The following is a 23,619-nucleotide window of genomic DNA, read 5'->3' as shown; positions in this document are numbered from 1 at the left end:
CTCAAAAATCAGAAAGCACTGCTCTCATTGCACTGTATGGCTTACTCTCGAGAAAGAGCAGCTGAGAGTGAGTGTTGTCCAGCACCATGTCAGAGGCCACATGCATGGTGATGACTCTGCCTGCCCCGGGGGCATCCATTGACGAGGTGACCGCCCAGTGTTCACTGCAGGGCAGGCTGTTTCTCAGAGCCTCCTGGAACACCTGAGCTATGGTCCCATCATCAGGGACCTCTTCTCTGTGGCAGAATCACAATATGCACTTTACCATTTTCTGGTGGGTCACAATGCAGAAAGTCTTAAGTCTTAACCTCTTATTAAGTGTAGACAATGCATTTGAAAACATATTACATATTAAACTAAACGAAAATGAACTGTTGTGATGTTACAAAATGGAAATTCCATTTGTTCCCAGAACATGTCAATCTCATCATACCATGTGTAAGTTATGGCAGTGAAGTGATACACTCACATTGATTTGCATTGCGGGCAGAAAAGTTTGAGGCACTGGTATAGTTTCCGTGGCTTGTAGGACCGCACTTGGGCACGAACGTGACAAACCACAGGTGGAGTGGATCGCTTCACATGGGCAAGGGATACCTGCTGCAGTGTGTGCCTGCATGTCTGAACTGAACACATGCAATTTCACACAAATGCGAGGCATCATCTCACTACTTTTCCAGTAAAAATTCATAATTTGCACCTAAATTCTGTAACATAGACTTTCAGGAAAAACAAGCAAAAAAAAAAAAGCAAAACAAAAACAACAAAGAATAGGCATAATGGAAAAGCTGCACTCAAGTGATATAACCTAAAAGCATGCGACATCAGTTGAAGACAAAGCCATTTAACAAACTAAAACACTAATATCTGATGTTCACCTGTATAAAATTCCTCAGTGATCGCTGCACCTGAAATCGTAAAAATTCTGCTTTTGAGTTTCATGCATGCTTATCAAGACCTAATCAAGATCTATTTAAATATGTACACCAGGTATGCAATACAAAACTATAAAATAACTTACTAGGACCTACATTTCTAAGATCAGCTGTGTAGGGGCAACATCATAGATAGATTACATAAATAGAAAGTTACGTAAGTGGAAAAGTTAAACAAAAATAAATTTTTTGGTCTAACAGGTTCAAACACGGTGGGGAGGCACTTACCCACAGACTCAGGTGGAGTATACCAAACCTCTAGCAGTGTGTCATCATTCACCTCTTTCTCAACTGCTCTATCTGCATGGCTCTCCAACAGTCTGCATAGTCAGTGTTGAGGAAAAAGACTTGATGTGATAAACTGGCAGGATGAAAAGAACAACACAAATGCTATGAAACAGAAACTATTCCTTAATATCATCATTAAAGGTATTATCCCTTAATACTCTCATTACACACTGTATGAACAAGGAATGTAGCTTGTTTAGAATAAAGATATAATCTCAAAGATGAGAAAGCAGAGCTTAGTTGACCTCTTAAGGGGCTGGAGATCAGGGCTGTGTGACGGGAGGACCCGCAAGCCGCGGCCAAATGATGTGCCGCCGTGCAGGTGGAAGCTGAGGCGGCTGGGCACATCAGGGGGCTGCTCAGAATCTCTCTGAGGAACAGCATGCAGGTTGTAAAGGCGCAGGAACGTGCCAGGCTGTTGACACACATGAACAGGTGCAGAGCACGTTTAGGAGGCTGCAGACTGTGCATTACAGTCTGTAATGATATTTAACTTATGTCCAGTGTATCTAAAAGGTCTGCAATTCTGCAAGGTTCAACAGCAAATCCAGCTACCTTCTCCAGCAGGGGGCAGTCTGGTATAAAACCAGAGTCTCACATTTGTATCTCACAGAAAGAGAACAATGGCAAGACATCTTTGTCAGTGATTGTTTTGAGCCATTAAGTGCAAAATACAGTGCATGATGTGCAACAAGATAATAATCTAATAAAAATATATCACCCAATGCAAAAATGCTTTAATTACTTGAGAAAATACATGAACTATCTAAAAAAAAACAACACAGGTTCATGGCCAGCAGGGGGTGGTGTTCTGCTGCACCCTTACACTGCAATCTAATCTTGAGAATGTAGCAAATACTCATTTGCCACGAATGTTCTAAAAGTGCACCCATAGCTGATGGAGTTGATAAAGGTACCCAAGTGGTTTGTGATAAGCTGCTGTACAGCAGTAGGGCCCTACTGGCTCTTCTCCATGTAAAATGAGATGTTCACTAAGCACAGAACGCAATGCTGGCACTTGTGTTGGGCTGGCACAGCAAAAAAAAAAAAAAAAAAAAAAAAAGCAAAGAATGCAGATGGTTTACTTTTCACACTGCTCTGCATTATGAAGGTGCTTTGGCAGCCCAGCAGTGGGGCAGAAATATTTCTACAGAGTTGAATATTTCTACATATTTGCTCCAAGTAATTTACTATGCAATTTATGCAGTCCATCAGTGACACTGCTGCTTAAGAAGAACATGATGACACTGCTGCTTAAGAAGAACATGATGAGTAGTAGAGGCTTTATAGAAACACGGCAGGCGTGTGGCTACCAAGCAGGATGCCTCCCCCACCTCTGATGATAAGGGCCATGATACAAGGGCGAGGGAGAGCCAGACACACCAGCCCTCTTCCTTTACTGTGAGTGACAAGGAGCAGTCAGAGGGACTAAGCTCTCGGGATTTCACATGTCAGTCTTCTTTCGGTGCATCTGGACTGGGAGAGTAGAAGGACTGGAACACCACTCCATGTCACAGCACTGCAGCTCATAAGCATTACTGTCTGCACCATCATTTATTAAAGCTGTTTTTTTTCTCAGCTAACAGCTTAGGGAGGAGAAATGGCAACAAAACAAGGCTGTAGTAAACTAATAAATTCACAACCTGGAATGGATGTGCTGCTCTCTAAAACACCACCACTACCCATCTTTAGCATTTAGTCTCCCCCACATCTCACTGTCTACACCCTTCTTAATAGATCTGGTTGCATGATTGGGCATTGACTTTTGTAGTTTTGGCTGGTAAACCTCAAGAGCCCAACTAAAAATGCCAAAAGACAGGGCTGCTCATTTCACTGCAGTTCATTTCAAGCCATAGGCAGAGCTGTAGCTTTTGGGAAAAACCTCAGTCTGACAGTAAAGAAGTGCACTCTGTTGCTACTTGGGAGATAAATGTGTATAAAAATTCTATAAAAATGACAGATCCATACAAATTTAACAGCCTAGCTGAAACTTGATGTCGTAATTCACGCCCCATCATTCTTTACCTGAACACATCTGTGCAGTTAGAAAAGTGATTATTGTGATTATTCAATGGAACATAGCCCTGTCATCATGTTTCGCCTTAAGGGAAAACATCACATACATAACGTGTACTGTAGATGGGTAAAAATGCAAAAAAACAAACAAAAAAAACCCCACCACAAAACTGTTAACTGTACACTACATATTGATCTGCACAATTCATGTCAGCCTGCTTTTACCTCTCATCAATGAACCATTTCCAACAAACAGCTTGCCATCGGTTTTATGGCCTTTTTAGGCCCATAAATAAACCTCACCAACCTCCCACATTATCAGCTCTTACTACTTCTGATCAACACCAGGCCTTCTTGGATTTTTACAAGTATAAAATTAGAAACATTTACTTACACATCTACCTTATATATACCAAGTAATAATTTATTTTTTGCCCATTCTCCCTGTAGTAAACGAACCAAGAACCAATTATCTCACTCTTTAAAAATCCTTGTTTAACTTGCTGGTCTCCTGATACTACATGTCTCTGCTGGTCAGTCTAAGACAAGAAAAACATTTCCAACCTTTTGTACACTTGCTGCTTGCATGCACATCTGGCATTTCTGCAAATCAGTGCAGCACATTGATTTCAGTCCACCGGCAGGTGTGAACTAACAAGTGTGAAAATCGCTACAGTGAAAGTCAAATAGAGCAGCTAGAATGAAGCAATGCTCCAACAAAGGCTGCATTACCCTGTGTAGAAAACTCCATTAACCAAAGATTTGTTGGTATATGCAGCAGGATAACAGGCATTGACTGGGTGCTCATCTATATGGAAAAATGAGCAGAACTGGAGAGCCATGTTATGTAAACAAGAAAAGATGCCCTTCACAAAGCCAAGCCAATTCCTATAACACACTTATTACTATAAAGCAAACACAAAATAAAAATAAAAAAGATTTCAGTTTGGTAAAGTAACTCAAAAGCAATAAGGCCAAAGTCAAGACCCTATCACGACAGCCTGAGATAACTTCCTTAGGTTTTAAAATTTCCACTGGAAATATGCACTGCATATGGTTTTGACCAGATGGGCGAATGTTTTAATTAGCAAAGCAAATATTATAAGAGACCAGATGAACAGAGACAAATGGACTTTGCACAAAATTAAATATATTAAGAAATAGTCTTCTATATACTTTTCTCCAACGCAAAAGGCCCATCTAGATACACAGATACAAATACTGCTAACTGATATTGCCATGTTCTTATCTATATATGACAAAACACTGACCATCAGCATGTTGAATTTCTTACATATAAAACAAATGCAGACAGGGACAGATCAAACTCATGTTCAGATGTTTTTCTATAAAAATGTAGATTGGGCTCACATAGGCCCTGAAATATAGGCTAAATGTCCACTGATACAAAACAGGAGCCAAAAATCCATCATGTCTCCATAAAATATCAGGCAGAGTTCAATATCAAACCAATATTAATATGCTTTTTTTCTAAGCAATTATCCATCAACAGCACAAAGATATGGGTTTTACTGCACATCCATCCATTATTGTGCAGCACTATATTAGAACAGACACCCCCCTCACTCCCCTGAGAGCAGAAGGAACAGGTCTTTGAGGTTGGCTAAGCTTCTATGAGATTCCCTGGCTGTGTAAATGTAAACTGAAAGTATGCAACTCTGCAGCTATCTTCGTCTCAGAAAGTTCTGTTATGTCAGCAAACATTTTCCAGACTACCCAAAAACTGCCTGACATCTAGCATTTCCTGAAATGCTCAAGTCTTATTGAATAAATGCAGGACAAACTGACAACTGTTTTAGAAATTCAAGCACTCGACCATTTGCATTTCCAAATTTAGCTGAAGTGTCAAAAAAAATGTTGTTATCTTCATACCCAAATGTACTATACTCACTCCATGTAAGTTCCACTGCTTGGTGAAATTTGAAGAAGGAAAAAATTAACAGGTGGAGCTTTTCAAATGTGCAAGTAGCAGTTCCAAAAATGTCATCAATGTATCAGAGAAATACTGTGGGTACAGATCCAGCATATTGTTGAAAAATGTTTCTCAATTCATCCAACAAAGAGCTTAGCAAAAGGGGGGTCCTATTTTAGTACACACACTTACTCTTATCTTAGGGTAGATAACCACTATATGAGCTATATGCTCATTTATTAAAGATGGCCAGTATACTTGATACACATATCATGGCTGTGGGCAGTGGTTGCTCAGTGGTTAAGGTACTTGACTTGTAATCAGAAGTTTGCCAGTTCAAGTCCCACCGCGTCCAAGTTGCCACTGTTGGGCCCATGAGCAAGGCCCTTAACCCGCAATTGCTAAAGTTGTGCTCAGTCATAATTGTAAGTTGCCTTGAACTCTTTTGTAATGTTCCTCAAACCACTCCTGAACAATTTTTGCAATGTGACACAGTGCGTTATCTTGCTAAAACAGGCCACTGCCATTAGAGAATACTGTTGCCATGAAGGGCTATACTTGGTCTGCAACAAAGTTTAGGTAGGTGGTTTTGTGTCAAAGTAACATCCACATGAATGCCAGGACCCAAGGTTTCACAGCAGAACATTGCCCAGAGCGTCATGCTGCCTCTGCTGACTTGCCTTCTTTCCATAGTGCATCCTGGCATCATCTCTTGCCCAGTTAAGTAATGTACACCAGACTATCCACTTTATAAAACAAAATGTGATTCATCAGAGCAGGCCACCCTCTTGCTCATTGCTCCATGGTCTAGTTCCAATGCTCACTTGCCCATTCAAAATGCTCTGGGCAGTGGACAGGTGTTTGCATGGGCTCTCTGGATAGTCCATATGCAGCCCACAAGCACTAAGTTGCAATGCACTTCTGAAACTTTTCTATCATAATCAGCATTAACATTTTTCAGCAACACCCCACAAGACCTGCCATTTTGAAGATGCTCTGACCATAGCCAACAAAATTTAGCACTTGCCAAAATCACTCAGATCCTTATGCGTGTCTATTTTTCCTGCTTCCAACACATCAAATTCAAGAACTGACAGTTCAGTTGCTGCATATCGCACCACAGTTGCCACTGTAACAAGATAATCAATATTATTCACTTCACCTGTCAGTGGTTTTAATTTTTTAGCTGAATAGCAGGGTACATTGTCACCATGTATCTAGTTAAGTAAACATCAGGAATCATCTTTGGTTAATATTGTTTGCATGCATGTTTTCTTCATTAAAAGCAACTGAAACATTCATACACACACACACCCCAAAAGTCAGCAGGCAGGTATCACCCCCCCCCCCCCCCCTGCTGTCGGGAGATCACAGACAGAGAGCATTTGTGTGTTCAAACAGCACAGGTGCACCCTTTCTTTCCTTGTATGAATAATTGATGGTCAGACGTGAATCCAGGCAGGATGTCACATTGTTGCACACTAATTCTCACACTAAAAAGCTACACGTATATCTCCTGGTGTTCATACTCCATTAATAAGCCTCTTCTGCTGAATTCAGTTTCCCTTTAAAAAATTATTCAGAGTATAGAATGTGTTTAAAGAACAGAAAACCCAAGAGGCAATTAAAAATAGAATCTCAGCAACATACAATAATATACAGGTCTGTTATACTGAATGGAAACATTTTTTACTATCTTAGAAAGACTTATTTTATTGCAACAATCTAGAGAAAACTTACTCTAACTGTTACGTTCAAGTATGAAAAAATCTGTCTTGGGCATGCACAAAAGCTTTACTGTGAGTACCTCTTGTTGTCACAGCCATAGTGATGTGACCCTCTCCTCACCAGTGTAAAGCCATCTCTCCGAGTCCACTTAATCCTAATGCCCTGACTTATTCACCCTCCATTCTCCTCCCCAGTGCTAAAGTTTGTAAAGTAAACAATTTTACACAATATTTGCAATGAAAAGTACACAGATATTGATAATGGCAAGGAAATATTCTTATTCTTCTGTGATTCAAGTCAATCAATAGGCATTAAAACACATTATCTGAGCCTCTGAATATTTAATCTTATCAAATGCTGTTTTAATAAGAGCAGATCAGGTAAATGACAAACAGGAAATAAACCAAAATAAGTGTTCTATTCTATTTCTGATATGACGCAAAAAAAAAAACAAGCAAATAAACAACCTTAAGAGTCAATTGAAACCATATCAAAAACAACTGAGGTATTCATGTTCACGTACAATACATGGTCAGTTTGAGCTTTCCTCGCAAATGTTTAATACAGCTGTGGAGGAACAGGACCAGAATCTACTACATAGACCTTGGATTCAACACAGCCTTCTAATAATCAGTGACCTATTCACACATAGCCTGTTTGCAGTGTGCCCTGCTGTGTTTGCTTCTTTCTTTCCTTGTGACACCACAGCTCAGATGGTACTCATTATATGGAAGTCAAGCCAAACAAAAAAGGGGTTGTTTGTGGAACAACAAAAGCGACTGGTCATGCACTTTATTGGGACAGAGTGTCAATAAACACATTTTCTTGGAATCATGGAAGTCTCACTGGAACCACTGTCCTTCAAAGGGTGTGCCAGCCATTTAGTCTTTGCACCTCAGCTCAGCTGAACATCTGAAGATATATGCCTAGTTGCATAAAACAGCTTAGGTTTTTCCCCATACATATAAAACTTAAGGGAGGATTTGCACTTAACCAAGGGAACTGCTTAAAGGCCCTCAAACATTACTTAACTTAAGGGAAAACAGTGAAGGATTTACTGCAGCTACTGAGGTTTTGCTGCATTGTTTCCATGACAGCATCCTCTCATTAACAGAAGAAACTGTCACTAGAGAATCACCACTTTAACGTGAGTGTAACTTTAACTCTTCAGGTCAGTTTTTGACTGAATAGTTTAAGTAGTCAGAACAGAAAATATTGAAAACTAGACTGAGGAATGAGAAATGTTCTCTTGGAAGAATACATCAAAAGAAAGGCCATTTTAAGGAGCAAATTTAACTGGCAATGAATGCAGGGGAAAAAAAATTGTGAGAGGAAATAACTGAAGATGAATACTAGAAATCTGGCAGTCAAATGGAAAATGCAAGCAGTTAAAAATGTTAGAACCTGTCTGTTTTGACAAAAAAGGAGCGGAATACATTCAGAAGAGAGTCCAGCAAAACTGAAGAAAAGCTTAAATGTTAGCTAGATAACATTAGACTAAAGTACCCAATGAAAGCAACGCAATATAAGCCAAAATGAAGTTACTGAAAGTATTTAGCAGAAAAAGCTACACAGTAAAGTACCTGTGTTTCATTTGGTTAACTAATGGTATGAATGTGCTGTACGAGCTGCTACATTGTAAGCAGAAGTAAAATTCCTACATTTGTAGCTAACCTAGACATGCTTGACAGGAGGGAGTCTACCACCATCTGAACTGAAGATTCAACCATTCTGGCTGGCATTCAGTGTGGACTTAGCCATATCGTAGGCTTTTAGAATTTAATCTTAAGGTGAGGTATTGCTACCTTTAAAGTATCCTATAGGTACTTTATGCAACACTTAATGTACTTAATGTAAACTTAACCTTAAGGTACTCCTGCAACACTTAAGGGACTACATAAGGGAAAATCAAAACAGAGAAAATGTAAGGGTGTATGAACATTTCTCTTAAGGTAAAACTTTAGGCATTTTTGTACAACACACTTAACCTTAAGAAATAAATACAGATAATCTCAAGAAAAAATTCTACTTAAGGTGTTTTATGCAACTGGGAGCTGGGTTAGTTCTGCTTCAAGGTATTGATAGCTTTTGGCTATAGAGAGACCCTTTAACAGGACTATGGCAAGCAGGAGATGGATTTTGTTGACAATTGTCTTGTGCTGACATAGTATACAGGTACATCATTCGCAAATGAATACTCGTTGGCCATCCTCTTAATGGCCAAAGTCAAAAACAAACACTTCTGCACTGAAACCTCAAATAAGGAACTAAAAGAATAGATAGCTGAAAAAAACATTAGGAAAAAGGGCAATACTGTTATGCCCATCACCTACAAAACATAATATTTTTGGTTTGCGACTTCCTATGCACTGAAATGTATACAGTCCCACATGTTAGGAACATAGATATTAAACACAGACTGAAAGGAATTACACAGACTGTAAGGAGATGACCTTAAAACTGTTCTGTATTATATCCAGTCCACAAAATCCCCATTTATAGATAGTATTAACAAACTGCGAGACAAATAAAAAGCAGTCACAACTAAACAAGTCCAGAGAAAATAGTAAACCACACAATGCAATTTTAGACCAAGTGCAAAAATACACTATAAAAGGTATGATTGTGTGGTCACATTTTCTATTGTAATACTTCCATAGGAGTTAGGGGAAGGATACACACATTCTAAGTGAGTTGTTTTTTTTCCACATGTCTCAAAACTGCTAACTGCTTCCAGTCAAAAATTCTAAAAACACCTCATACAAAACTATAACTTCTGAATCATTAGAATGAGAGAAAAAACAAAGAACAATGCAACAATACATATCTAAGCAAACCACCCACTGAACAGGAGGCATAAAAGCCAAGTTCTTACTGAAATATTAATACCAAGAGTAAAAACGGAAGTCTGTAAGTGTTCTTGGAATTTTTCTTCTTTACACATCTCTAGATTTTACATAAGAAAAAGCAAGGCAGAGCCGAAAGACCACAAAAAAGAGACGTATGATTTCATGTCACTAAGCATTAAAGGGAATTCTCACCTGTTGACAACACTGAGGACAAATGTACAGCAATGATGCAAAGGCATGGGTCTCACTGATGTCCATTCAAATATAAATGATTCTCTTACATGATTCTGGTTATACAAATCAATAAAACAACTGAATTCTTAGTAGCAAAAATGTGTCCTCATTAAAATATATGGAGAAATTATCAATAGTAAAAATGTAAGTGTTGATTTGTTGTCTGAGGTACAAGTAGCATATGGTCCACAGCAGTGAAGTAGTCAGAACAAATGCCTGTGCCTAAGAGAACAGGCAAGATCAACTAAAACAGATTCTAATTAACGACCTTAAAGCCCAACTGCAGTTTAGTGGATTAAAACAATAGTTTATAAAATGTTTCTTAGTCAATGTTGCCTTTATTAATGCTAGATGGTGCAATCTGGCAGTATTTGGACAGGGACACTTACTACTAGTTCTTTTGACAATTCCTGTTTGGGGTCGTCGCACTCACTACAAAAGTTGAAATGTACACCATCTAATTTAATTTGAGGGTACATCCACCCACACCAGGTGAACCAAATGCATTATAAATGTCACTAGAATTACACTATTGCCTGTTTAAAAACACCCCACCGAGGCTGAAGAGCATGTTTTCTGGAGCCTACAATAACTATCACACAGGACATTTCTTGTGTGCCTGATGGTTAAGTTACTGGCCAAAAAAGAAAAAAAAATATTATATAAAAATATGCATCATTACTGAATATACATATATATATTCAGTAAATACATATATTATATATATATATTCAGTAATGATACAGGAATTCTGAAGGACAAAGCTTAAATGAATTTAATGCATATATTCTATGTTTACCTGGACTTTCACATACAAGAAACTGCTGGGGCTGCAGATCATATAGACAGCTGAAAAAGCATCAACAGCTTTCAGTCTCTTACTTTTTCCTGTGTATTCACAATAATATTTAATTTTATAATATTGATGGCATATTATAAAACAGCATTAGGTTTACATAATGCATAATCATGGGAAATTATTTATTTCTCACCTTCAAAGTTTTTGCTACTTCCACATGGTTGTCATAGACTAGAATGTTGGCAGTCATGTCCTCTCTGTCTTTTGAGGTGGTGGACTGTCCCTCCCAGGTGTCAGTAGCCACAGCCACATCGAGTAAAGGGTACCCACACTTTGTCCCATCCCACACCTGAACCAACATAGAAAAGCCATTTGAACTGCTAGATGATTTTTAAGAGGCACTTTCGCAAAGCAGAGACATGTTTTTCACAGCTCCCAACAATTTTCAGGGATAGGGGGAGGTGCTGTGACATGCCATCTTATATTTTGTATTAGAAGGTTCAGCACTGTGCAGTTAGAAAGCTTTGAGTAAGTGGAAAATTAACTGTCTTGTGTTTCATTTTGAAAGGTCTGCATGATTATCAGATTGTACTATAACACCCATTGGTATGCTGAAGATATGATTTTCCTTGTTTAATGGAGTAATTAGACTTCTCCATTCTTTTATAAAGATCCTTATAACAAAAATATCCATTACTACTATTCTTTTTCAAAAACCTACTAAATATACTTATTTAAATATAAACTCAGTGGAGCTTGTCACTATAATGCATCGTTGGATATTAGAACAGAGCAAACACATATACAACAGACTCCGAATATTTGTGTTTGTGATGAGCCACACCTTCAGAAGCATGCATCTACTGTCTATGCAGGCCTTCGCCAGCAGCTGGCAGCTCAGATCAAAGTACATCCTAGGCTGTACTGAAGACAGAGGGACAGTAGGCTCACTGGTCAGCAGTGGCTGGCTGGCCGCCCACTGGCGCAGTGTCTCCACTGTACGTTTGTCGGCTTCACCAAAGTGGAAAGTCCTGCTTGATGCACGGGGCTCAACAGGGCTGCCGATCGCCCCATCAAAGGTGACAGCAGACCAACCCAGACTGGTCAGAAGAGTCATGGATTCATTGAACACTTGAGCCTGTGTATGTAAGGGACAAAAGACTGTTAGCCACACTGAAATTTTAAATAATGTTGGTCACATAGGTCCAGATCAACCACTGGAATTACATTACAGTCAATTACAGTGGTTCTACTTATACAGTGGTTTGTATACAGTGATCCAATCTATGTAGATGAAAACACTGAACTATATGAATGAACAAATATAATTAGGCAAATATAATTATGCAAATAGGCAAATATAATTAGCCAATCTCCTCACCTTGACTCTATGGAGACGAATGATATCTCCAATTGTGAAGATTTTGGGATGATCCTCGAGCCTTTCACTAAAAATAGTGCAGCCGACTTTAGCATTAGACTGGTCTGTGATCTTCAGCGTGGAACAGTAATCTACAAAAAAAAAAAAAAAGAAAAAAAAAAAAAGAAGTAAGAATAGACCACATGGAAAGTAAACTGTTGTCTATTCTTAGCATATACACTTTCCTGTAATAAACAAAATGCTTCCCATTACCGATTTGTGCATGTAAGAAAAAAACTTGATGCTAATGAGCTCACAAACCCAGTCCTACTTACATCATATGCAGGTTTGATTAATTTATATTTAGTCTGAGTTGAGACTGAATCACTCCCAGATGGAGAGTTTCTGCAATGCATTAGATTAATTTATTATTTGGTTCTAGTTTTTCAACAGATGCATTTTCAGAAGACAAGACAAAATACATAGGAGAAGTGACATAACAGTCATACCCTCATCTACTCTGTCTTCACTTTTCAGTCTTAGTGCTATACAGCACTGGATGAGAAGGATCTGTGCTATTCCTTCTGTTTGTGACATGCATCAAAATAAAGGAACACATGTTCAAAACATTCAATGACAAACGGAAGCAGTGAGGCAGACGAGTCTTTCCACAACTGAATGCCTGCTGGTTTTGCTACGGCCTTTCACACTATGCACTGATTGGACCATAAAGTGTTTGTTTCTTTGGACTCAATGTGTGCACAATGCACAATTCTCTATGCTGATTAAATTGGACAGCAGCCTGGACTCTCTGCACATCACAATGATTCATCGACAGGAGCTTCTGAATGAAATGAGGATTGATTTTCACCACTTTACAAGGTGCCAGCACGACACGCTCTAAAGCATGACCAATGATCTGAATGTGTTAAGGCACACAGTTTCATGAAGCCAAGTAGTCCTGCACCCTGAGAGAAGTGGAGATGTAATTGGTTAGTGCCATCACTTTGGTCGCTTTGCTGTGAACTACACCATGACCCAAAGGATTATAAAGATTTCATATTAGTAAAAAAGACAAGTGAAGTTTAATAGAAGGGGAATGGGACAAAACGGAAAAGGCAGAAAAGAATGAAAGCCGTGAGTAAGAATGAAATCAGGTAAGAGATTTTTTTTTTTGGTCTGCAAATTCCAAGACTTTCTTGAAGAGGTTAGAAATGGAGTTCTTACTATGATCTCATTGTGCCTTTCAGTATGATTAGTAAGAATGGATGATTGATCCCTGGCACAGTGGGGCCCTTCAACCAACAGACAACCCTTTAAAGAGCTCCAATTCTTACCACCATATAATGTGAAAAGCACTCCACATCAGGGCCATCAGCCCATTTTCTCAGTCGCAACTCTCTGCCCCTAGCAACCCTGAAACGCACTGCCCACACTTGGCAGTGTGCCTCACGCTGAGCTCGAAGGATCAAGTGACAATGAGACCACACCATTCCTGCTTTTTGCACACTGACCTGTGCCTTTGGTGGGAAAAGGCTGCTTGAAGAAGATCACCACACCATAGACGTTCACTATTCTCCTGGGTTTCAGTTCATTTAAAGGAACATAGGTGTACCTGGGCTAAATGCAGAGACAAGAGAGAAGGTCTTAGGCTAGTGATGCATAAGAATAATATACACAGCCCACAATTTTATAAACATTTATTAATTAGAAACATTTCACAGGTGTACTTTTAGAGCCCATTTGTTATTATGCCCAATTTATTTTGGTCACCTTATAACTGTCAATTAATGGTGATTTTCTGACCACAGGATCACTGCTGGCTGGCTATGTTTGTCTGTCCGAATCACTTTTAACTGAGCAGTTACCCAGATGCACATATAAATTACAAACACACTGATGTGTCTAATATGCATAGCAGCTCAACACCTGCTACACTATCACTACCATGTTGTATTAATAATGGTCAGTCACTCAATGTTCAGCCATCAATGGTCCTGTGGTTAGAAACTGACCAGTGAAATATACTAGGCCAAAGATCGGCCAAATCCTAAAATTGTACATCCATAAAATGCAACCTATAAGGACAATGCATGTAACAAAACTGCCTGTACATGTAAGGTGTGAGGAAGGTGTTTATAATAAAGTGGGCAGTGAGTATAAAAACACAAGCTGGGGAGCATTCTGTCTCCTGAATTTTTTTTATTTAGGCTGTACCAAATGTTGTCTGGTACATCTAGGATTAAAGGCTTGTACAGACTTAAGTGAATGTGAAGATGATAGTAAACAAAGCAGTAATGACCACAATGCACAGATCTGTTCCAAGTGATACAAATCAAACAACTGACAAGTGTGCTTTATTTAATCAAGTGTTATCCTTTTAGCTTGCTAAATTATCTTTTTAGTAATAAGTTCTATTGTACTAAGGGCAACTTTAATTTAGCCAATAAGTCTCCAACCTTTTTTCTGGTAGTGATTTTCTGATTGTTTTGCCCAGTTCCAGAGTGGTGAGGAAGTGTTGAATAAAACCTTTCAAATCAATTTTAACAATATCTCATAAAATGGTGTATTTTATGTGGAATGCTTGTACATTGAAACTACACAAATACATTTGGAAATGACTTGTCAACTGTCTATAATATGGCCTACAATCTGTTCATATATATATATATTCACACACACACATACATATACATATACATATATATATACACACACACACACATTATATATATATATATATATATATACACACATACATATATATATATATACATACATACATACATACATATATACATATAATATATATATATACATATAATATATATATATTATATGTATATATGTATGTATGTATGTATGTATATATATATATATATATATATATATATATACATACATACATACATATATACATATAATATATATATATACATATATATATATACACATACACATTATATATATATATATAAAAATTTGTGTGTGTGTGTGTGTATATATATATAAATATAAACAACGGCACACACAGACTACTGCATGTCTTCTCAAACCTGGCTGCCTTTGCATGTGAACAGGAAAAGCAGCAGTTCCTTTGGCAAGAAAAGTAAAACCACAATCATTATGTCTTTTGAAAGAATAGCTGCATTTTGACATTTCTTTGCACATGGAAATATAGTATCAGACAGACAGTAGTGCTTACGCATAAGTGTAAGGTAAGCACCAGTACCTCAGAGCTGACAGCAGAAAGCTCTCTGGAGGGTGAAACAGCAGAGGTGCACACCTGTGAAACACAGACCACATGACATCAGTCATAAATACGACAAACCACAGAGGCACTGTTATATTTACAAGCATCTGGCAGATACTCTCATATAGAGTGACTTGCACAAGAGCTTTAAGGAAATAATCCCAAGAGCATGTACCAAGATTGTGAGCTGGGGTCTAAGGATGCCATTAACCTATGCTAATTAACTGAGAGTCAGGAGTATATACATAAGAGGATACATTAAAGTGCTTTTTTTTGTTTCTCTTTTTGGTTAAGACCAACAAAAGATCTCCTCTGTGAAAGCATTAGATACTCACATACACACAGGCATCAGGGCCACTCATCTCCAAGTGACAGGGATGCAGTCTGTCGGTTTGTTCTGTAGGTGACTTACTGATGATGAAGCCAGCCAATAAGACAATGTCCTAGAACAATATGCAGCAGAGAAGACTATCGGAAAGGTACACTGACATTGTTGCTGGAACTGAGTAAACAGCACTGAGTTAAGGATCAGTGTAGAGTGTAGAGACTATTGTTAGAGTAATTATTAGAGGGATATTAGAGGGCAGTAAAACTCATCTTGCTATGCCTATATCTTTGTACTTTTCCCTTTCCAAATTCCAATGCACTGTAACGCATTGTAAGTACCTGTTTAGGGAAGATCCTTTGAGGCTGTAGTAACCACAATAAAGCATTTTTGCCTGTAGCTTCTTGCTGAGCAAAGCACATTCAGCATTACCTGCACATAGGCACCAGAACACAGGCAGTACTGGCTATATACGCTAATGCTAAAGCTGTTCTGTGCCCTGAACAACAATACATTTCTGTACTAAAAACTATTGAAGCTACAGTTGCCTGACTCCTTCCAAGGCCAAGACAGCAAGAAAGAGGCACACAGGAGGGTTAATGATGAAAGAGTAGCTCTCAGTGTAATGAGCAAAACCTCTGATAAGCCAGTCACTGAGATAAGCCACCTCACCCATGGGGTGAGGAGCAGGGGTATGAGAAAGCCTGGAGTCTGAGAGAAAAAAGGGGCCTAGCCTAAGTACTATTTGTGAAAGCAAAGCGCAAGGGCTCAGATTAAAGACATCACTCCCAGAGCGGATTCACGCTTTTTGTCACAGAGCCACTGCCTGTCAGCAGGGAGGGAATTCAAACTGCCATGATTGTGTTCCACGTCAAATGCAGCAAAATCTCTGTTATGCAACTGCAGTGCTTTTCACTCTACATTCATACAAACAGGTTTACTTTGAAATTGAATTTGAAAGCTTTCTGTCTTGTTACCGAAAGCAGCATCTAAGCACAAGCACAGAAGCACACTGTACTTTTCAAAACAATACTACAACTACCTATTGCATTTATTAAATTAGACCTTTCGATACATATGCAATTTTTTCAAAAAGGCCACTGAACAGATGTCTCATGCATATAATCAGATTAAATGTCATTGTGGAAATTATTAAAAGGTAAATAAGATTCAGCTCTTAAACTATTGTTGCAGAGATCTTTTATTAACATAACCTTTTAACCAAATCAAATTTATGGTTCATCCCAATAGTAACTACAACATACCTATAACATTTTTCAAAAGATACATTAATACATTAAGGCAGAAGCCTACCCCTTGACTGACAGACAGCGAGAAGTCTTTGGCCATTGTGCCAAAAAAAAAGACATTGATTGATGCCTGTTGTGATACTGAACTCTGCTGGAGGTCTTCTTCTAAAGAAAAAAACAAACAAAAAAAAAAAAACAGAATGAAAGAGAAATAACACAATGTGAGAAGCTTCATCTGCAAAGACAAGGATTTTACCACATATTACAGGTTCAAACGGACAGGCAGCAAGACTTGTATACATCAGTGAACTTGACTTTGAGAAGATTTATTGCATGTTTATTTTCATTTGCTCAGTGTTCCTGCTGTACTGTTCTTCTGCTACATGTATATACAGAGACATAAGCAGTGTTCCTGTGTCTCAACTGTAACATTGTATGAACAGAGACATAAGCAGTGTTGAGGGTGAGTCTTAACTGTAATACAGTTTGTACACAGCAGTGTTGAGGGTGAGTCTTGACTGTAATACAATATGGAGCTACGAGCCATGAACAAAAAGCCTTGGCCAAACCTACCCTTTACATTAAAATCCTCTTAAACCTACTGCAGCAGAACAGTGCATAACTTAGCAAAGGCACTAATGCCAAGGGAGATGAATGAACATGAATCGTTTGATCATAGCCTTCATTACCATGAGCCATACTGATTGACACTAAGTAGTAAAAGTTTTATTTTTTTAAATAAAGGCATTTTTATAAGAACCTGACCTTGTATAACAGCCTTAAGCAGGTAGTCTCCCTGTCTGCAAGATACCACAGGGCCTTTCTGAACCACTTTACCCTACAAAACAGAAAAAAACCTATAAACATCACAGCAAAGACAAACATCTAAAGCTATTTTTGTAGAAATCATTACACTGTGTAAGGATAAATATAAAAGATATCCAAAATGTGGTAAAGAGATCCAAACCTTTACACTGCTGTGTACAGCATCAGACATGAGATTTAGGTTTGGTAATAAGATCCGCTGGAGGCTTGGAAGGACTCTAGTATCCAAGTCAGATGCATTTTTCACGGTGTGGACTGGCATGCCTCAGTTAATATCTGCAAAGGTTACAATGAAGTTATGTCTCACACAAAACAACAGACTCTGAAGAAATACATAAGCCAGTCACTATATATTACATTCACAATAAAGATCTTATTAATAGGTCGCCATATGTTACAGAATAAAAAAGCACTCAAGAAAGAAAAGGGAAGAAAAGAGGATTGGGCTGGCCCATTTCCCTCCTCTTCTGCTGTGCGGCACCATGACAATACTGTGAAGCAGAAAACAACCTTCCTTTGCTGTGCCTGACACATGGCCAAACCTTTCACCTCAGATTTAGCATGAAGCCAGTCAGTCTCTTCAAATACATACAGCCATGACTCTTTACATGGTGATGACTAACACAGAATGAAGCTGTGTGTGTAGGCCTATGTATCTTTGTGTGCATATACTTGTGCGATCCTGCAACTGCAATGCAAAAACCTTGAGGACAAATAAAAGATGTAGAGGATGAGACTTTTGCCCTGCTCTGAATTCCAATTGAGCCTGGCAAGCTTTTCCTGTATGCAGTGACTAGGTCTGCTCAATTCTCTTGTTCTATAAATCACAACACAGTACAGTATGATTGATGATGCACATTTTCTGACTACATGATAAATTCTCAAATAGGTTGACATTAGCCATTTATACAAGACCAAGAACAGTAATCAAAGAAACAGAGCCATGCTTTAGCTATATTAAACCTAGCAAGTTACTTGTTCAGTCCAAAATTCACTGACCAGCTGAAATCCATTTCTTTCCCCTGGTATTCTCCTGAAATAAGTACTAATCAATAATAACTCATTTAAAAGGAAATATTTAGAAGACATCTGCTTCCATAAAAAGTCTAGATAATTATAAAGAGAAACTGCTAAGCCTTAAAATAAGGCTTTTTACTTAAGATGCCCATCTAAAAGAACCATGCTCAAACTACTGAAACACTGCCTCATTACATGACTACCTCTGTAATATAACATTTGTACAAGGCTGACAATCACAACTACACGTGCTTTGCTGAACAGCTAGCTACTTATGTTGTTCATTACACATTGCACATGTGGCTACTGAGACTGTATATCCTACTTCCTTTTACATTATAATTTTGCTACAGGCAATTCTTTTTTTATCTCCTGAAATCTGATCCAAACCTGCTGGTATTTCTGCTGTTATTAGCCCGATACCAAAATTGGGTTTTTAATCAGTGCCATTTCAAATACAAACATACATTATCTTAAAGTTAAGAGCCTTAAGCTTGTCAAAGATTTCCTTGCCTCTGTTCACTTAGGCTCAAAAACAACATTCAAATCTTTGAGCCAAGTGTGTACATAACTGCTTTATTTAAAAGGGATTTGTGTAAAAAAATGAATAGCTTGTAAGCTAACCAAACACCAATAGCACAACATTAGCAGTTAACTTGGATATGTTTATAAAGTTATTGCTTCTCAGAGTTTAAAAAGCAGAGCCATTCTGACTGGTGGATACATGCACTTATTTATTTTTCTTATCATGAACAGAACAATACTGCCAAGAGATTTGTCATGTTGAGAAAACCCCAGGTGGAGTGACAAACACACAAAACTTATCCAACCAACAAAAAATACGATTTGTATCAGTCAGTCAGCATACAGGTTTAGGAAATATTGTTCTGCCATATATTCTCTGTGGACTTTAAAATATCATTATTGGCTTCTGAGTGGAATATATAAAAGTTACATTTTTTTAAAAATAGTAAATACTCCCTCCCCCCCCAAAAAAATCGCATTTTCACTATGCACTGCCTGAAAGATAAACAGTAACGATGAAGCTCATGAATTTCTCTTGCGCTTCTCTCCAGCCTTCTGAGTGGAGCAAAAGGAAACAGACGAAAAATTTGAATTAGGTAAATCTTGTTCAAAACCCGCAACCTAAAAATGACAGAAAAATCAAGATATACTATGTCTAATGAACTCAGTGAGATATTGTAAAAATAATAATAAAAAATGATTCATTATTCGATTTCATATGGCATATGTTTAGAAGAAAATAATCAAACAATATTCTGTTATGTATTACCGCCTGGCCTGCAGAGGGGTTTAAAGGTTTAATGATCCCATTTAGCTCGTAAGGTTAAACCACCTCCAGTCATGCATATATATGCCCAACATGTCTCAGTCTCATCTTGCATTAACGTCATCACATGTTGCTTCATTCCATGTCACGGCAATTTAAACGAACAGATTTTTTAAAAAGCTACAGGGAAACGTAACCAAGGCGTGTGAACTTATTAAGGAGCAACGTTACAAAACGTAGCGTATCGTTGCGGTTTTACTTATGCATTAGCATAGTAGCTAACTAACTATAACCAACTTTGCTTGGTTCTAAAGCATAACTCTGTCCTGCTCAGAAAATAAGTTTGCCTAAAGTGCAAACGGCTTACTCTGATAGAAAAAGGTGTTGGCGTAGTACTAAATGGCTTCATTTAACCTACCTAGCCAGCTAAATGCAGTAGGTAGCCAACTAGCTATCCTAAGTTAGCCAGCGCCGATAGTTAGCCACACGCTGGGTCAAACGGGGAGATGCTTGTAATATTTAGCTATGTAGACCTCAAAGTTGCACAAACCAAAACTGCTTCGCAACCCATAAGGTTAAGATACGTTAGCTAGCTAGGTTAGACAAGCCATGAAAGTTAGAAAACCTCAGCTAAAAAGAACACGATTGCGCTTACTCATCTCAAGAAACACCACCACCTGTATAAAACGAGCGTAGGGATATTTGATTATTTAACAAAGTGATCAATAAACAAACGCCAGCAAGTTCAACTGTCTTACTCACTCTTATAGATAACCAACTCCCTCTGTCCAGTTTAATGTGAGCGCGAAAAATGCAGGAGATAAACGTCACGCAGAGAAGGCGGAGCATCAAAGGTAATTTGTAGTTGAGCAAATGCTGAATGTTCTATTCGCCTTTATTTGTACTAATAGTAATAAATAGACTAGTTACTGATTGAAAAGGGCAAATACAGTAAATTTAAAATAAAACTACATTATATCTGTATAATTATATACATTATACTACATTGTATCTGTTGCTTTAATCATGCAGTCGATTTTCATATATTTTCATAAAGGGTGCAAATAGATCTGGAAATTACCTTTTCCTTGCTGTATATAAGGGAGTCTTGCGTGTTATGCTTGTGTGTTGTTTTGTGCAGTTTGGGACAGAAATGAAAGGCAGGTTTGCTAAATCATCTGTCGTCTTTTGCCCTCGCTAGAGACCCCTTATTACCCTCCCTGGGTGAGACACCAACCTGCCGTACCATGATGCTCACTGTACCATTCGATACTCTTTGCTCTGTCACCTGTTTGCCACCTGATGTGCCTGTTGTGCAAACAGTAGCTATTATTTTCAGGTCAGAGATTTTGAAAGCTGTCAATACCAACATAAAGAACAGTTATAAGGTGAAACGTCGGTGCACCTTAGCTGTTTTCTCTCTGAAGATTTGCTTCAGGCTTTGATGTCTTACACAACAAATATTTCATAATGATGCCTTGCTTATGCATGGACAAATTATGTATTACCTAAAAATGCACTGCTTTTTAGATTTTCACTGCTTTTTAGATTTTCCATTAAATATTATTCAAATTAAAATACATCTAAAATAGAATTAAGACTGGATTCTCTACAAAACCTCTATTAGACAAATTAAGATAAAATGTGCCACAAATTAATTAACTCCTCTATATGGCAGGTATATAACCCCCTCTATATGCCAAGTCTTCTGAGCAACTAGGAACTACTGCATTGTATTTGACTGATGATTAGTTAGGATTCTGTTCATACTGTGAGGTAATCCCATTAGGTTAGCTCGAGAGAGGGCAAGAGCAGATTACCAATGCAATCAGAATCAGATAGCCATGCCTGCAGACTACTAATCCAAACTGTCACACTTATTGTGACAAAAGCATGGAGTTGTGGATTAAAATGCACAGAAGGTGATTTAATAAAAATTGAAATTTTTGTAATAAACAAAAACAATACAAACATTATTAAAGCATTGTTTTCAATTATGCACACTTAGAGCAGTCAACTTCCTACCTTAATGGTATGTATTTATTTCCAGGTACGAAAATGATTAGATAAAAGGTTAAAAAAAAAAAAAAAAAGTTTGGGGGAATTTTTTTGGAGGAGCACTTTAAAAGATTAGTAATAGTAATAATTTCATTCCAGTACTTCTTCATGGCTGTTAAGTGTGATCTCATAGCCTAAGTAATGTTAAAAATCCATCACTAACACAGAAAAAGCTTCAGCATCAGCAGTTACAACTTAGGGTGTTACGGAGAGTGAGTTGATAAGATAGGTTGGCAGATGACACACTCTACAAATTTGACGGATTAATTTATGTAATTTGGTATTGAAATAAATCTGCTCTGTTAAAACAAACACACATGGTCAGCACAGATGAGTAGTCCGTCTTGCTGGAGCTGCGACACAGACACTGTAGCTAGTCTAAGGGCCCCTTTCACTGCCATCACCAGACCCTAGGAGACCTATTATCAACTGAAGCTGGGCAAGGTTTTTCAGGCGTTTTTTTTTTTGCTTCAGGCATTTTCCTGATGAAATGTCACATGTTTATGGGCAGTAACTCAACTCAGACATGGTCATAATGAGGCCACAGAGAGCAAGCGAGAACCCAAAGAACCTGGCAGGCCTGTTCATGTGTTACTCCTGCTCATGTGTTTCAGTTTTAGCTTATGTCAGGACCATTGTTAAATATCACCTGTGCACTATGTGTCCCCATGAACCTAAGCCTTGAGAGACAGAAAAAAAAAAAGTGCAGCTGTAATACAGGCACACATGGCACCAGGCTTTTTTTTATTGATTGGTCATTTAAAGGCCAATGTGGGCAGTAAATTCAGAACAATGCAGTGAGTGGTCCATAAGTATGAAGACTTATAATAAATGGAAAATCTGTTTTGGTGTTTTGAGAACCATTTGAATAACAGAGAAGTTTATCAATGGATTGCATGAAATCAGCAGAAGACCTTTACGCGAAGCTGTTCTAGATGCAAATACAGTAACAACAATAACCCCCGTCCCCAAAATCCTTCTTTTGTTTCTTAATTTTAGTCTGTGTTGGGAAATTGAAAAGTGACATTATAGATAATTCTCTATATTTCCAGACTTTAATTGGGTGGTGCTGAAGGGCTCCAGAACACCCAGCTGAGCTGAAGAGTGAGGCTTGAAACTCTCTTCTCCAGTGAGCAACCTCAGAGAGCTGGACCAGGAAACACAATGCTAAATCTGCACATGACTTTCTAGCCAAAATGAATTTTATTATCAAAGAACATTAGTTTGGCATGCTGTGTTGCATATAATTTATTGCACAATACAAATTTACATTATTATTCTTATTCTTCCTTGTTCATGTTTTGTGATGTTAAATGCACTAGAGATATGATTATGTTTGACAGGATTATGCATTTTCTGCCTTATTTGAATACTCACACCAGTTCCACCACAACTGCAGCATTGAAAACATATTCACCTTAAGGTGAACTTTATTTGTTTTGTAATTAGGACGTTTTG

General features: G+C 38.1%; 1 protein-coding gene across 1 annotated transcript in view; it reads right to left on the bottom strand.

The window, feature by feature from the left end:
• pot1 (protection of telomeres 1 homolog) overlaps nucleotides 1-20,824 on the bottom strand; it is a 22,475-nt gene extending 1,651 nt beyond the window's left edge. Inside the window, exons 1-15 of the mRNA XM_027020747.2 lie at nucleotides 20,759-20,824; nucleotides 17,938-18,071; nucleotides 17,736-17,808; nucleotides 17,035-17,135; nucleotides 15,731-15,838; nucleotides 15,375-15,428; nucleotides 13,657-13,762; nucleotides 12,164-12,294; nucleotides 11,627-11,920; nucleotides 10,976-11,131; nucleotides 1,469-1,638; nucleotides 1,164-1,255; nucleotides 879-908; nucleotides 470-626; nucleotides 46-236 (exon numbers count right to left, since the gene is read on the bottom strand). Coding sequence (XP_026876548.2) covers nucleotides 46-236; nucleotides 470-626; nucleotides 879-908; nucleotides 1,164-1,255; nucleotides 1,469-1,638; nucleotides 10,976-11,131; nucleotides 11,627-11,920; nucleotides 12,164-12,294; nucleotides 13,657-13,762; nucleotides 15,375-15,428; nucleotides 15,731-15,838; nucleotides 17,035-17,135; nucleotides 17,736-17,808; nucleotides 17,938-18,057 — 1,783 coding nt within the window. The 5' untranslated portion in view covers nucleotides 18,058-18,071; nucleotides 20,759-20,824. The remainder of the gene's footprint in view (nucleotides 1-45; nucleotides 237-469; nucleotides 627-878; nucleotides 909-1,163; nucleotides 1,256-1,468; nucleotides 1,639-10,975; nucleotides 11,132-11,626; nucleotides 11,921-12,163; nucleotides 12,295-13,656; nucleotides 13,763-15,374; nucleotides 15,429-15,730; nucleotides 15,839-17,034; nucleotides 17,136-17,735; nucleotides 17,809-17,937; nucleotides 18,072-20,758) is intronic.
• Between the last annotated feature and the right edge of the window lie 2,795 nt (nucleotides 20,825-23,619).

The sequence above is a fragment of the Electrophorus electricus genome, chromosome 2 (assembly GCF_013358815.1).
Source record: "Electrophorus electricus isolate fEleEle1 chromosome 2, fEleEle1.pri, whole genome shotgun sequence".
NCBI lineage: Eukaryota > Metazoa > Chordata > Actinopteri > Gymnotiformes > Gymnotidae > Electrophorus > Electrophorus electricus.
The sequence above is the reverse complement of the archived record's forward strand: the minus strand, read 5'-3'. Positions and strand labels throughout refer to the sequence as shown.